Source organism: Apus apus, chromosome 23 (assembly GCF_020740795.1).
Source record: "Apus apus isolate bApuApu2 chromosome 23, bApuApu2.pri.cur, whole genome shotgun sequence".
NCBI lineage: Eukaryota > Metazoa > Chordata > Aves > Apodiformes > Apodidae > Apus > Apus apus.
In genome coordinates this window covers 827688-843505 of record NC_067304.1, presented here as the reverse complement: position 1 = coordinate 843505, position 15818 = coordinate 827688, and the positions used below count along the sequence as shown (strand labels likewise).

Genomic DNA, 15818 nt, shown 5'->3' with positions numbered 1-15818 from the left:
CCCCATCCAACCTGCCCTTCAACACTGCCAGGGATGAGGCAGCCACAGCTTCCCTGGAAGTTCCAGCATCTCACCACCCTCACAGGAATAATTTTTTCCTAATGTCCAACCTGAATCTCCCCTCTTTAAGCTTCAAACCATTTCCCCTTGTCCTCTCACTACACACCCACGTCAGAAGTTCTACCCCAGCTTGCTTGTAGCCCTTTCAGACATTGGAAAGTTGCTCTAAGGTCACCACGGAGCCCCCTCTTCTCTAGGCTGAACAACCCCAACTCTCTCAGCCTGTCTTCACCGGGGAGGTGCTTCAGCCCTCTGAGCATCTTTGTGGCCTCCTCTGAACATGCTCGAGGAGTTTTATGTCCTTCTTATGTTGGGGACTCCAGAATTATTGTTTCACTTTAAGCTAAAATCCCTCCAGTGTCATCCATGTTGGTCTATCCTTTGATCCTTATCCATTAACTCCCAACTGGCTCACCACCCATCCCAAGGCAAAGCTCCAGGCACTCCTCTGCCTGGAGCTCAAGCCCTTCTCCACTCCTGCCCAGCCTGTCTTTCTGGTTGTATCTCACTATGTCCGACAGGGTCACAGCTCTGTGACTCTGCACAACCTTCTCCCTCCTCCTTGCCCCCTGCTACAGGTGTCCGTGCAGAGGCAGCTGAGATGGGCAGTTTGCACAAGAGTTTTCCCAACCCTGCTGTGCACCAGAAGCCTCCTCCCACACCTTCACTTCTCTTCAGATGCTGGCAACCCTTCCCTGAGGTAGCTGAGAGTCAATATCCCAGACAACAGGGTGAGAACTGCACTGAGGATTATGGTGATGAATGGAGCCATCACACACATCACAGAGCCAGGCCTGTGTGGGGTGTGCTCAAGCACACAGGGAAGTCCCCCTGGGACAATAACAACTGCTACTTAAACCAGCACTGTGCAACAGCATCTTGAGTCCATCAGGTGAGCTCATCTGTGCAATTGCTGATCTGATGTGCAAGAGCTGTGGTTTCTGTGTGGTCTCTGCTGGTGCAGCTCTTTTGTGCAAAGGCAGAGGTGGCAGGTGAACCCACAGGGCTCTGGTTCTCCTCGCTCCTAGTGCACACCAGAATGCTAAAAATCACAGCCTAAGATGCACAGCCAGTCTGGAGGTATTTGTCAGCTCTAGAGCCTTATCTCTCAGGCAGGGTGATCTCTTTACTTTATTAGCCGTGCCTGACATAAAGAATTTTAGATTCACTCCTGACACCTCTGGTGATCTGGGCTGGCACCTTCTCCAAGACACCCTGTCCTGTTTCATCTGCTGAATTGTTTTCTCTCTTTAAGGTTAATGAGATTTGCAAACTGAGCCTTTTTCCAAGCTGGAACCTTTGCTTTCAAAAGCAAAAAGGAGTGGAGGAGACGAGAATTTTTCTCTCCTGGAGTAAATTTAATTTGCATCTTTGCAATCTTTTTCACTTCTAAGGGTTTCTTGATTTCCCCCTGAGTCTGCTGTAGGTGATTGTTTAACTTGTTACGCTAAAACCTAAACCAAACACATCCTGAGATTTCTTTTAAACCATGTTCTTCTGAGAGCAAGGAGGGAGCTTATTTTTGGGCAGATACTCTCTCAGCCACTTCTGGGCAGGACACCTGGTTACAAGATTTAAAAACGTGTACAGGAATAGATGAGTGACTGGACATGAAGCAGGAGCTTCCCTGCAGCTGAGGCTCCAAAAACAAATTGTGGCTGAATCACCATCCTGGAGGTGTTTAAAGGACATGTAGATCTGGTGCTGAGGGACATGGTGTAAGCCCTGCACCTGGCAGAGTTGGGCTAATGGTTGATTGAGCTGGGTTATGGTTGGACTCGATGATCTTAAGGGTCTTTTCCTACCAGAATGATTCTGTGATTCTGTGAAGATCGTGCCTGTGTAACCCAAAATGTTCAGGTCAGTCCAGAGAAAGCAGCACCATCTTGTTTGGAGCTTTCGCTGTGACTGAGCAATTTAACAAATCAGTCATGTCATTTTCTTATGTTTTTTGCAATGACAGAGACAATGACAAACACAGCAATCAAAATCTTATGCACTAATTGCTTTTTGTCTGCCCTTTCAACCACGTTTCTCCATGAGCAGCTGAGGGGTTTGTTTCCTGCAAAAGCAGGAACAAAGAGCCAAGAGGAAACCCCTGCAGCTCCTCCTGCAGTCTGAGACACTGTCTATGTCTTGGCCTGACAAAACACCTGGGTGGGTCATCACCAGGTGACAACCTGCACTTTATATCAAAACTGACTAACACATCTGGAAGACAACAGTAAAAAACCTTTTCTACAGCTGAGAGGTGACACAAGGGGGTGAGGACAGCCAGCACACAGAGACCTGCAGCAGCTCTGGAGAGCTGTGTGTCCCTCCTGAGCCAGGCTGGAGCTGGTTTTGGCCCAAATGCAACTCTCGGGTACCTCTGCCAAGAGATCTGGGTCAGTTACAAAAAAGTAACTTCCTTGTAGTGAGATTAATTTTCTTGGCCATGGAGAATGGATTAACTAGACTATTACTGCAGGCTGTGACTACTTGGGTAGTTTTCAGTGCTCATCTTCTATCTCTTCTCCATTCCTCAAAGCATTTCTAATATGTCTCTGAAGGGCCTACAGGAAAGCTGGAGGGGGACTTTTTACTAGAGCATGTAGTGAGAGGACAAGGAGTGATGGATTAAAACTGGAAGAGGGGAGATTGAGGTTGTACGTTAGGATTCTTTGGTGTGAGAGTGGTGAGACCCTGGCCCAGGTTGCCCAGGGAAGCTGTGGCTGCCCCATCCCTGGCAGTGTTGAAGGGCAGGTTGGATGGGGCTTGGAGCAGCCTGGGCTGGTGGGAGGTGTCCCTGCCCATGCAGGGGAGTTGGAATTATATGATCCATAAGGTGTCCTCCATCCCAAACCACACAATGATTCTATTATTCTGTTTCACTGCTTTCTCAGTCTGACATTTCAACTTCATGTGAAATACTAGGAAATAACTAAACCCAAATCCACTGCAGTTGTTTCAAGGCTCTTTCTCATTCTCTTCGCTCCTCAGAAGTCTTCTGAAATTTACAGAATAAATTTATAATAGTGTAAATTTCAACACTCCTCACACTCATATTTGAATGAGCAGGTATTAAGGAAGCTGATTGTTGCACTGAACTCCAAAGCCAGGAAGGATGTGCTCAGGTCTCTTTTGCAAACTAGGAACATTAAAGGCTGGACCAAGTGATCCTTGAGGTCCCTTCCAACCTGGCCTTTTATGATTCTGTGAACATAATGAGGCTCTCTATCCTCCAATACCCCTAAAAAATCTAAGCCAAAATTAATAAAAAGACTTAAAGCCATCAACAAACCTGCTGAACCAACATAAACTGAAAGGCAAAAAAAATACCTATTTTTCCACTGAAACTAGAAGAAAACCATAAGCTATAACAGATCCAAATGAGGTGTCACTACTGGCAGCTTTTTATACTCAAGAGATGCTTCTACACTGCCATACCAGACAACAGCAAAACCCTCTCAAACAGATGGGCAGGATCTATTTGGATCCATCAGATGGATGTTCCTTAAGTTCAAGGAAGTTTAAAGATTTAACAATCCTTGGGTGCAGGGAAGCTTTTTAGACAAAACTGGAAGAGACTCATTCCAGAGTGAACTTGAAGACATGCAGCTCTGCAAATGAACAAAGAGGGGAAGGCAAATGCTGAAGGGGTTTATTCTGCCTTTCCTTAGGCAGTGATTCCTTTCAGATGATGGCAATGGACTCATCTACCTTATGGCTGGAGGTACCTGAGAGTAAACAAAGTGCAGTTTAGAATCCATGAAGCATGCACCATTTCCTTTTAAAAGCCTGGCATGAAGTGAACCAGGAGGGCAGCTTGGGCAAAGGCTTCTTTCACCTGTAAGAAGGAGCATCCAGCCAACCACAGGCCAGGCAACCACACCTCCATCCTGAGGAGGTGGTGGAGCTAATTCTCCAGGAAGCTACTTCCACCACATGGAGGTGGCGGCTGGGAACAGTCACAAAGGATTTACCAAGGGCAAATTCTTCCTGATCATGTTCTACAAAATGCTGCCTGGCTGCACAGATCAGAGGTGGGCACTGTGTTCTCAGCAAGGCAGTGGCTGATACCAAATTGTCTGGAGTAGCTGAAATGCTGGAGGCTGCTGTTCAGAAGGACTTACCTAGGCTAGAAAAATGGGCTGATGGGCACCTCAAGAAGTTCAGCCAAGGCAAATACAAAGTCCTGTTCCTGAGACAGAGCAATGCCTTGCAATGATACAAGCTGGGGTCTGCCTGGCTGGAAAGCAGCTCTTAAGATTAAAAGCTGGAGTCCTAGTGGACAACAAAGTTGAACAGGAATCAGCATTGCTACCCTGCAGCAAGGCCAAGACATTCTGGACATCATCACAAAATGTGTGAAAGCAAAGACTGTCATTGGGAGAAGTCAGCATCTCCCTTATGAAGAAAAGCACAAGCTGGAACACAGGAACTTCCATTTAAAGATGAGAAAAAACTTCTTTCCTATGAGGGTGACAGCACCCCGGGCCAGGCTGCCCAGGGAGGTTGTGGAGTCTCCTTCTCTGGAGACTTTCCAACTGCCCCTGGATGCAGCCCTGGGTGATGTGCTCCAAGAGATCCTGCTTCAGCAGGGGGTTGGACTCGACAATCTCTGGAGGTCCCTTCCAACCCTGACAACTCTGACAATTCTGTGATTCTGTAACAACATCCTCAGCTGTATCAGCACGTTGAGGGAAGGCATCTTTCCTCCTCCATTCAGTATTTGCAAGGCCACAGCTGACCCACTCTGCCCAGTTTTGGACTTCCCAATACAAGAAAGGCATTGACCTCCACAAACACGTCCAGCTGAGGGCTACCAACACGATCGGGGACTGGAGCACATGATGCACAAGAGAAGAAAAGGCCAAGGAGACACCCTGCTGCCTGCAGCTACCTCCTACCTACAGGACGAACACAGAGAAGACAGAGCCACATTTCTATAAAAGATGAAGATCCTAAATTTTTAAAAAACCCCAAAACTTTCTAAAAAGGATGCAAGTCTGAGCACTACATCTGATTTCTAAACATAAAAAGTATCAGTCTTCTCTTCGGACTGTGAAATGCTGTATTTTCTCTCTCCTAGCAGAACATGACACCCTGACAACTACACTCACCACATCTAAAGGCAGATCTTGTCAGGGGCCTCACTGAAGGAATTCAGGGGTTTGTTCACATAATAACATGTTTCTTTTGCCTGAAGATACCTCAGTGGGTGAGACCATTGCAGCCTCATCCACAGCAGGATGAGTAAGTCCTTTTAATCCTTCTTAGCTGCCCACAAACCACGTCATCTGAAGAAACCCAGAACTGTGCTTCAAAGGAAACCAGAGGTTACCAATACATTAACCTCCCCTTTTTGCGTATTAAAAGAAAAATTAAGAGCTTTGAAAGTCAGATATTTTTATTGCTCTTGACTTTAAAAAGCCTAACTGTGAGACTAAGCTGTTTCACAGGTCAAGTTTTGGAGATTTCTTTTGTAACTTCAGGAGAGACAGACTGCTCACTCCTATCTGCAGGCCCTGGGCAGCTGGTGATGAGACTCCTGCTGGCAGGGGAGTGATCCATGGTTTAACTCTCCCACACACTGACCTTCTTTACTCATTGCCAGGAAGGAGAATTCTCTTATTCTTCCTACAACACCTTGTCCTCCCTGGGCCACTACCTGGTTCCAAACACCACTTGTGATTCTGCAGGACTGTGTCCACAAATGGATGCATGTCCCTCCTGGACCTTGAGCTCCTCTGCCATTCCCTGGAGAACCCTCCCCTGCTGTAGCACAACCCAGGACTGCTGTGTGCCCACATGGGCTGCCTGGCTGGCTGTCTGCTGGGAAGCAACTTCACCAGATGAGGCATTTTCCCTCTTACTGCCTGCTGATTTTTTATCCTGTTCCACCCTTCTTCAGAAAGTCAAGGATATTTTGAGCTCAACAGGAAAACTTCAAGCAAAGAAAAAATCTATTAGAATTCTTTTTTTTAATCCTCTGACAGCCCTGTGTAAAGGAAACCCAGCATCACCAAACCAGGCTTTGGTGGTGTCACACTGACAGGCATGGACTCAGATGGGATATTCCTCTGGCTGCCTCAGAAAAGCAGAACCAACTGTGAAGATCATGTGAAGATCATCTAACAGTAGAGCAGAGAACAGCTCCATGTGCTCTGTAAAACATCCACCTACATGTATTACAGCAGAGAGACGAAGGTACAAGGAGGTATGGATTTCAACAGTGCATTTCAGAAAGCATGTCTTGATACTCAGCTTGGAGACATCCCAAAAGCATAAAACAGGATTTTTGCATCATTTTTGAAGTACCAACACGTTCCACTTTAGTTTTCTCTCTCCTAGTTACTAAGCCATTTTCCCACCCTCCAGGCCACAGTGAGGCCCTGCCAGCAACTTTGAGAGGCCTGGGCAGAGAAACAGGACAGGTCCATCACCAGACTTGTTCCCAGTTTTTGTTCCACCTGTTTACCTAAAATGCAGAAAATGCAAGACTGTCCCAGTGCACCCACAGGGCCTGGTACTTGAGAGCTGCCTGTCCTCACAAGCTGCTCCTGCCCCCTCCCTGGAACTCATCTCATTACCAAGGTTCAAACTGTGCCACCTTCTCTGGGTAAAAACCTTGAAAACCTTCAGTCTCGTGCCTTGTCACCTTCCACATTGCCCATAACAGGGCAGCAGGGGCAAACATTTCCACCTGACAGTCTATTTCTGTTACTGGCACATGTAGGTCTGAGAAGTCCAACTCACTACCTGGACCACTCCGAAAAGCTTCTCAAGGCTGGCCCAGTCTTAGCTCAGAGAATGCGAAAGCCTGGAATGGCAGCAGCCACTCTTCCTCAGCATCAGTATAAGAAAACTCTTTTGCAAAGCACTGTAGAAGTCACTCCTGAATTAAGAGTGGAATCAGCACCAAGCCTCCCTGCTTTGGACTCTGGAGGCTTCACTCACAGAAAGCTGAATGTCCAAAAGAAGAAAGAATTAAGGAGATTCATTACATGATGGCAAGTATGAAAGCTGACCCAGCTGCTGTGCTGTTAAGCAAAGCTGTCATGCAACATTTCTAAGATCATAACACAGACAAATACAAGACACACACATGCTGTACAATCCATTCATTAGAAAAAGAGAAAACCCACAACTCCACCAAAAGCCAAGATAGATGATTCTGCTGCATGGTAACAGTGATCACCTTCACTTCACACACAGGCATAATCCTTCAAGTGCTGAGACAATATCACACTCACAGAATCACACAATATGCAGAGCTGGAAGGGACCCATTGGGATCATCAAGTCCAACTCCTGTCCCTGTGTAGGGCACCCCAAGAATCACCCCATGGGTCTGAGAGCATCATCCAAACACCTCCTGAACTCGGGCAGGCTTGGTGCTGTGACCACTGCCTGGGGAGCTGGTTCCAGTGCTCAACCACCCTCTGGGGGAAAAACCTTTTCCTGATACCTAAACCTTCCCTGGTTCAACTTCCTGCCATTCCCCCCAGTCCTGTCCCTGGTCACAGGAGTGAAGAGATCAGGACTTGCCCCATCTCTTCCCCTCCTGAGGAACCACAGACTGCCATGAGGTCACCCCTCAGCCTCCTCTTCTCCAAGCTGAACAATCCAAGTGACCTCAGTTGCTCCTCATAAGTCATCCCATCCAGACCCTTCACCATCCTCGTGGCTCTCCTTTGGACACTCTCCAATAGCTTCATGTCCTTTTAATACTGTGGTGCCCAAACCTGCAGACAGTGCTCAAGGTGAGGCCACACCAGTGCAGAGCAGAGCGGGACAGTCACCTCCCTTGTTCAGCTGGCAACCTTGTTTCAACTTAATGTGAATTGTTTTGCTCACAGACAATGGATAAGAAAGGACATTTCCTGTTCAGAGTGTCCTGGGAATAACGTGGTATCAGAGATTCACTGTCACTGTTTAAAGTCTTTGCCAAAAGCCCATGGAAACTTCTGGAAAACAATTCTGAGAAATTACCTAGTTATCACTCCAGAACACACAAAATCATTTAACACTTACTTAAAACACCCAAAGTCTCCCAGATCTTGCAGTTAATGAGTCTTTTAAGAACATTCACTACCACGTGTTTCAACAGGGCTTCAGTATCACTTCCCAGTTCTATTAAATCAGTCTCTAGATGAAAGACACTTCAAAATAAAATATATGCAACTCGAGTCATAACCCTTGGATTCTGAGATTCTGGGATGTCAGACAGCCCAAGAAAAGAGCTTTGAAACATTAAACGAAATTTAGCAGGGGAAAAGTCAGGTTATAATATATAACAGTGCTGGTTTACAGCCCTGACAGGAACAGTTTTGCTCTTTGCTCACAAAGTACCAATGAATGAGGAAGAGCCTTAAATGTCAAATGTTGGCAGGAACAGAAAAGAACCTACCTTCCTGAAGGCAGCTGTGCCTTGAAAAAGTTGGAGACACAGTTGTATTAATTTCATGGGAAAATAAATCAGCTTTGTTAAAGTATAAAATAGGCTGCCATTAAACACTTTGGACAAGTAATTATTCACAATGAGGCCCACACACATTGCTCATTTCAGAGCAGTGTATAAATGCTGTTTTCCTGTTCATCAAATGCTGAGTGCTGTGTTTGTGCAAACAAACTAAAATACAGTGTAACAGCCAAGGATGTGAGCACCTCTGGTGTACCAGTTCTGGCAAAATGAGTACATCTGCATTGGATCCTAATTCCTGTAATACATTCATCTCTTTAGGGCATGCCCTTAATCCCTGCAGTCCTCTATACAGCACACAAACATCAACTGTTTCTTCCTGCAGATCAGCAGACACACTCTAAACCTACTGAAGTATTTTAACATGGCTTAAGGTAAAATGCATTAAAATGAACAAATACAGCCAACATAACCATCCTAAATCCAGGAAATACACATATTAACACAGGCTTCAAGAAACCTACTGTTTCTGGGGATGAAATGACCTGAGGCCACTGAAACCACATGTACTGAAATGTGAGCTGAAATGAGCACTGAAGCCATGCAAACCCTCTGAGCTCCAACCTGGGACATGAGGTTATCCCACAGATGGTGTCAGAAAAAAATCTGACATTTTACCACACAATCACTGCATTGTAAAGAGCAGCCCAAAAGAAACATATGAACATGTTCATTGTCTTCTCTTTATATTTTCTTCATTTTGAGTGTTTACTTGGCTATTGTCTTTTTTAAGCTCATGTAAAGAATCTATGTTTGTTAATTTATGTATCTTAATTTATGTATCTTATTAAGACAAATACATTTTTAAAAGCCACTTCTGAGCCTCCCTATGGTCTCTATTCTTATTTTACAGTATTACCCTTATAAGCAAACACTTTACACTTAATCCAAAAGGGAAATCATAGAATCATAGAATGGCCGGAGTTGGAAGGGACCTTAAAGATCATCTAGAACCAACCTGCACGGGCAGGGACACCTCCCACCAGCCCAGGCTGCTCCAAGCCCCATCCAACCTGCCCTTCAACACTGCCAGGGATGGGGCAGCCACAGCTTCTCTAGGCAACCTGGGCCAGTGTCTCATCACTCCCACAGTAAAGAATTTCCTCCTGGTCTCTAACCTAAATCTCTCTTTTTTCAGTTTAAAACCATCACCCCTTGTCCTCTCACTACAAGCCCATGTAAAAAGTCCCTCCCCAGCTTTTCTGTAGGCCCCCTTCAGGTACTGGACGGCCACTATGAGGTCCCCCTCATAAAATGCTATTTATCTATGCTCAGAAATGCTGTTCTGTATAATCCCAGCATGTGTAAGGTTTTACACACTCATTAGTACAGTGAAACAATCATAACTTTGTCTAGTTCCAAATTCTGCTTCAACAGCATCACACAGGCAACCACCCCACCACTCGTCCACACCGTGAACTCATTCCTAATCTTTGACAGATAAGGACTGACTCACAGCTTGAATTACAAGTGTTTCATGGTATTTCTTTAAACAGTACTAAGCAAAGTTTTAAATGGGTCAAGACTAATTTTTGAAGACTGCTGCCCACAATATTTTTAGTGGGAAGGAGCTATAAGTATTTAGCTAGAAGTCAATGTCCCTGTCAAGAACATGTCTGTAGCCTGACCACAAAGATGGGTCAGAGAAAGACGGAGCAGAAAAGATAAAAACAAGAGCTGAATGTTTTACCTCACTGTCTGGGCTGGGCTGGATAACTTCCCAGGTCTGAGAGTCCACATCATAGCAGTGCAGCTCGTTGGGCAGCGTGTTGTCTGCAGCCCCCCCGAAGACGTAGAGGTGCCGGTCGAAGGCGACCATGGTGTGGCCATATCTCCGCTGGGGAGGAGGAGGAGAGCCTCGAAGTAAGTGCTCGGTAGGAATCCGTGTCCAACTGAGACATTAGGAATGAAAGAGTGTCTTTTTTTACCATTCTTTTCTACAAAGTAAGTTTTGTAACTCTCAGACTGCAAGAATCAAGAAGAGCTGCTCTATCACAGCAGATACTGAACCTGCGTGAGAGCAGACAAGGACCAATCTGCAGGTTTGTCAGAGATCTGCATAAGCTCCATGTTGCTAAAATGTGATACAGACAACATGGTTCCACAGCCCAGATGTATTTATATAAACCCCAGCAGCTTAAAGACCCCAGCCCGGGAAGGAATTGGTGATCTGTTATCACCCATTTTAACAGCTAACTCTGAGACCATACCCGTTTTGAGAAGGCTTCACTCGCTGTGATAAGACCATTTCAGCCAAGGTCTGGAGGCCATTAGCTGTGGTTTCAGGTGTGGTTCCACTTCAGCCAGTAACCAGACAGCCCAGGCTGCCAGAACAGACCAGTGTGTCTGGGCATTTTTATCCCATCAGAGGGGCCACATGTTCAGAGCAATGGTTGACACTCTGAGCAAGTCACATCAAATATCTCAAACTGAATACTGGAGATTTAAAAAAACATTTATTTCCATTTCACTCTGAACTGGTACTTGTCAGGCCCTGTTTTTACTGGTTTTACTCAGCTATTCATATATCAACTTTTAGGAAGGTGGTATTTGCCATCCCATTCTGAGAACACTAAGATTCATACTTACTGTTTACAGTAAATCTACTGAACTTGCTGTTTGTCTGCTGAAAAAGACCAATCTGGTGCACATGGAAAATGACAAAGTCTAATCAAAGCAGTCCCTATTTTATCTTGTCTACTCTTCCACATCATGAAATGAAGTACTCTTAAGTATGTGCACTTCTCAACTCAGGCAGTCAAGGATTATGTGGATTTTGCACAACTTAACTGTCTACACTTACATCTTTTCCTTGAACTCAAACTGGAAGAGATTATTGGTAATCTTGGCTCCACTCTGGCCAGAGAAAACAAACATCTTGTCTTTGCAAACAGCCACGGGAAAATTACAGCACGAAGGAGGAATTTCACCACTTTGTTCAATCTGAAAGAAAATGAAGCTCACAATGTAAACTGTGCACAGCCACGGGTGCTGAGTCTGCTGCAGGAGCAGGCCAGGCTGAGACAGACAGGCCACCTGGCAGAGATGTGTGCAGACAACCAAGCCCCTAAAATCTGGCTACAGGTCATCAACTAATGCTGTGCTGACCCGTCTGCACAGACTGATAAAAAGGATAAAAAGGACTGGGAGCCACATTTCTAAAGCCCCTGGGACTGTCAGGATCAGGACTCTGACCTCACCAGCCAGCAAAGCTCCCAGGCTAGGGCAGCCCCTTCTCTAGGGGCACAGCAAAGCCACCACGGGCAGTCCAGGTCCAGCTCACAGAGTCACAAGTAAAATCACATTTCATGTACACTTTTCCAAATACACAAATAACATCAAATTTCAACCGTTTCCTTTCACCTGGGCAACAAACACATCTGAAGAGGCCCCAGGGCAGTCCAGCATGGAAAACTTTAAACTGTGTGTTAAAACAAACATAAACTCTGTGTTAGCTGAAATTAAAAGATTCTTACCTCTTCCCAGCATGTTAGCTCTCTATCCTGTAGGCCAATTGTCCACATATCGTTTAACCTACATTATAACACAAAAAATGCTTGATTTGAAGCAGTTTATTGTTGGTAATTTTTAGCTCATAGAGTCGAAAGAGACCCTATTTTACCATCATTCCTTCTCCTGCACAGGAGGAGAATCTCCTGCTTTCACTAGCAGAAAACAAAAAAAAAAAATTAGAATCTTTTTTGTGCTATACCTGGATTTTATACCATCACCTCAGTTTGCTTTGTCATCTGGTTACAAGTACACAACTTCACTGCAGTAAACAGTTACACGCAGTGACTCTGCCTGGAGCTTAAGGATTTGAGCTATTTAATCTTCAGGATTTTTACAGAAATACCCCTAATTACTCTGCCTTCTTCTACTCAGCACTGCTGACCCCTGAGACTGACCACAGTGATTACTGAGGTGGCTGAATCCTATACACAAGAGGATGAAAAGGGGTAACCTGAGACATCTGACTACCATGGATCTGACTGTGCTTTTCCTAGCACAAGTTATTCACACTAACTACAGATGCTTCCTTTGTTCAAATCTGCCTGGAGGCTCATGTTCCACAAAAAGACATTTTTTAATGTGATTAGACATATTTAACATAACTCAGACAGCTCCTCTCACCCAACCCCTCCTTCCAGCTACCCACGATCCTTGGGGAACTCCCTAAGCTGCAACTGAGCAGTTCCAGAGTCATGCATCTTTCTCCAGTTCCTCTGCCAGAAATAAAGATCCCATCTGTTTTTCCAATGATCAGCAGTTCTCCTGGAGACTTCAAGGAGCTGATAACTTCCCTGCAGATTGTCCTCAAAAGAGGAGGCAACCCAGCACAGAGGCAGCTCCTGGTTTGTGACAAGCTCTGTATGCTCCCACAATGCAAGTATTGTGCATCAATATAAAACACTTCTGAGGTTCATCAAGAGAGGAAAATATTATGTGTTTAGAACTGATTCTTCGCTGATGGACTAACAGCAAATGCAAGGCCTTCTCTCTGTGAAAAAGCTTCAGACTCTTCCTGACTTCTCAGTAACACTTATTTCCAGTCTTTTCCCATTCAAAATCTCATCTCCCTTCAACCTGAATAACCTCACATATTTTTGAAGAAAAAGTTGACACATGGTTAATTTTAAACAGTTATTTGAACTCTAATAGTCAATTGCAAAAACTGCAAAATATGCTTAACAAGAGTCTGGGTTTTGCAAAGCTCCAGTGCTGTGTTTCAATCACTTGACAGGATTGTCAGGGTTGGAAGGGATCTCTGGAGATCATCAAGTCCAACCCCCTGCTGAAGCAGGATCTCCTGGAGCACATCACCCAGGGCTGCATCCAGGGGGGGTTTGGGATGTCTCCAGAGAAGAAGACTCCACCCCTCCCTGGGCAGCCTGTCCCAGGGCTCTGTCACCCTCATAGTAAAGTTTTTTCTCATCTTTAAATGGAACTTCCTACGTTCCAGCTTGTGCCTGGTGCCCCTCGTCCTGTCACTGGGAACTACTGAACAGAGTCTGGCTCCATCCTCCCTGCACCCACACTTTAGATACTTACAGGTATTCATAATGTCTCCCCTCAGCCTTCTCTTCTCCAGGCTGAACTCTCCCAGCTCCCTCAGCCTTTCCTCATCAGGGAGATGCTCCAACCCCCGCAGCCATCCCTGTTGCCCTCTGCTGGGCTCTCTCCAGCAGTGCCCCGTCTCTCCTGAACTGGGAAGCCCAGAACTGGACCCAGTTCTCCAGGTGTGGCCTCACCAGGGCTGAGCAGATGGGGTGTATGAAAATGTCTCTACGGAGGTGAAAAGTGAGGGACTAGGATTTTAGAAAAGCAGCCAAGGAGAGAGGGATCCCACCACCCACCGTGCGTTGCCGTCGTATCCCGCGAAGATCCAGAGCTTGTCGCTGTAGACGGTGGCGCCGTGCGCCGACCTCGCCACGGGCAGCCTGCAGGTGGGCAAGTTCAGAGAGAAAAAGCCTCGGGTCACTTGCAGAGGTGCTGCAAGGAGGATGGCAGCTAAAATGCACATGTAAGAATCAAGTCCCCAACACCAAATGGCTTCAAGCCAAGAAACTGCTTCCCCCTGTCCATCCTCCAAACACAAAGAAGCCTCTGAAGGGTCCATTTTGGACTTTCACACTCTGCTTGCTTTGTTAGAGAAAATACACTTCAATGCATACAGGAAAAAAGAAAAATAAAATCTCAATTAATTCCTTTCCAGGCCTCAAATACTCTTAAAGTATTTTATGGAAAGTAGCTAAGTAGTGGGACAATTAACAGCACTGTAATTATGGCCAAGTGGCAATGCACTTGTGCTATAAAAATCCCAGGCACGTTGTCAGGCACTAAAAAGTTGGAGGACACAAATGAGAGGCAGGACAGAGCTCAGAGTGCTCACGTGGGATGGTTCAGAGGGTGTTCCTGAGACAGAGCCCACAATAAAAGATCAAATTTACTCTTCCTATTCCCCTAAATTTGCTGGGTTTACTACATCAACCAAGAAGGATTGAACAAAACTGTGATGTCACAAGGCCATGGATGTAATGTTGGCCTGTCTGTGGTGATTTGTGCAGTATGTGGGGAAAGACAAAAGTATTAGAGTTCATAGAATATGAATAAGAATTACTCAACAAAATGGCTTAAGTTGCTAGAATAACCAGAAAGAGAAATTACTAATGAGGTCAATGTTCTAACATGTAACAGATGCTCTTCAGAGCTCAGCAACGGTACCTCACGAATGGCTTGTGCATTCCTCATCCCCCTCTGCAAATCACAATAATAAATGTTCCCTTCCCTCTCCCCACTGAAATCAGCATTTCAGAAACTTCAAACATGTAAGGAACTGTGGGTAAAGACACAGAATGTGGTCAACATCAAGCAGCTGGGCCAAAATCAGTGTCATGGGTAACAACCTGAAATGTGCACAAAGCCAACCTCAAGAAATAAAGCATTACTGGGTTTGATTTTGTCTTGGAAGGCTGAATCTTAGGAACCTGTGTTCAACTCATTCCTCTGCTTCTGAATTTATCTGTGTAAACACACATCACCTTAAGGTGCTTCAAGCAAGTGTGTGTGTTTTAGAGCACTCCAAGCAAGTCCAACTTTAACCAGGAAAGGAAGTGTAATATAACTACAAATCAGCTTCCAACTGGTTTCTGATAAAACTTAAATGAAACTATGAGGGATCAGGAAAGTTCCTGTTACCCTTGAAAAAAAAAACAAACAATGCAAAAGAAAAAACTTCCTTTGCTGCCACCCTGTCACAGAAAGAAAATGTGAAGAATGGATTTTGGTGAGATTTCCAATAGAGTGCACTCTGGAATGGAGGCCCTGCAAAAAAACCAGCTTCCTCAGAACAAAAGAAAGCTTTCAGAAAACTTGAATCAAGCAAGTAGAGCAGAAATCATCCTTCAGCCTTAATTTTAGCCTTGTAACCAATTCTAACTGTGCCATTCTAAATGTTTGCTGAGTGATGCTCAAATCCCCTTGAAGAGTGTGGTCACGCCAGCTCCTTACCTGCCTTCAGTCTTCCACTCTGTCCACTGCCCAGTTGCAAACTTATATTCAAAAAGATCATTTTTATTCTTCAGGTTGGAATTGGAATAAATGTCTCCAGTGTAGCCACCTGGGCAATGACAATCCCATTAGACTCAAATACAATCCAGCCTAGACACTTCTGGTGTGCAACAGTCATCTGCTGCTCTTACCAAACACAAACATGCTGCTCCCATAGACCACAGCTGAGTGGTGGTACCGTGGTGCTGGAGCAGTCCCCGTGGTAAAAGCCCTGCACAACA

At 45.3% G+C, this 15818-nt stretch overlaps 1 protein-coding gene across 2 annotated transcripts in view; it reads right to left on the bottom strand.

Annotated features, from left to right (window-relative positions):
- Positions 1-15818, bottom strand: part of LZTR1 (leucine zipper like transcription regulator 1) — a 37757-nt gene that overhangs the window by 20690 nt on the left and 1249 nt on the right. For both annotated transcript variants that reach the window (XM_051639095.1, XM_051639096.1), the window contains exons 4-9: positions 15729-15808; positions 15538-15646; positions 13884-13967; positions 12003-12060; positions 11330-11469; positions 10217-10418 (exon numbers count right to left, since the gene is read on the bottom strand). In XM_051639095.1, coding sequence (XP_051495055.1) covers positions 10217-10418; positions 11330-11469; positions 12003-12060; positions 13884-13967; positions 15538-15646; positions 15729-15808 — 673 coding nt within the window. The remainder of the gene's footprint in view (positions 1-10216; positions 10419-11329; positions 11470-12002; positions 12061-13883; positions 13968-15537; positions 15647-15728; positions 15809-15818) is intronic.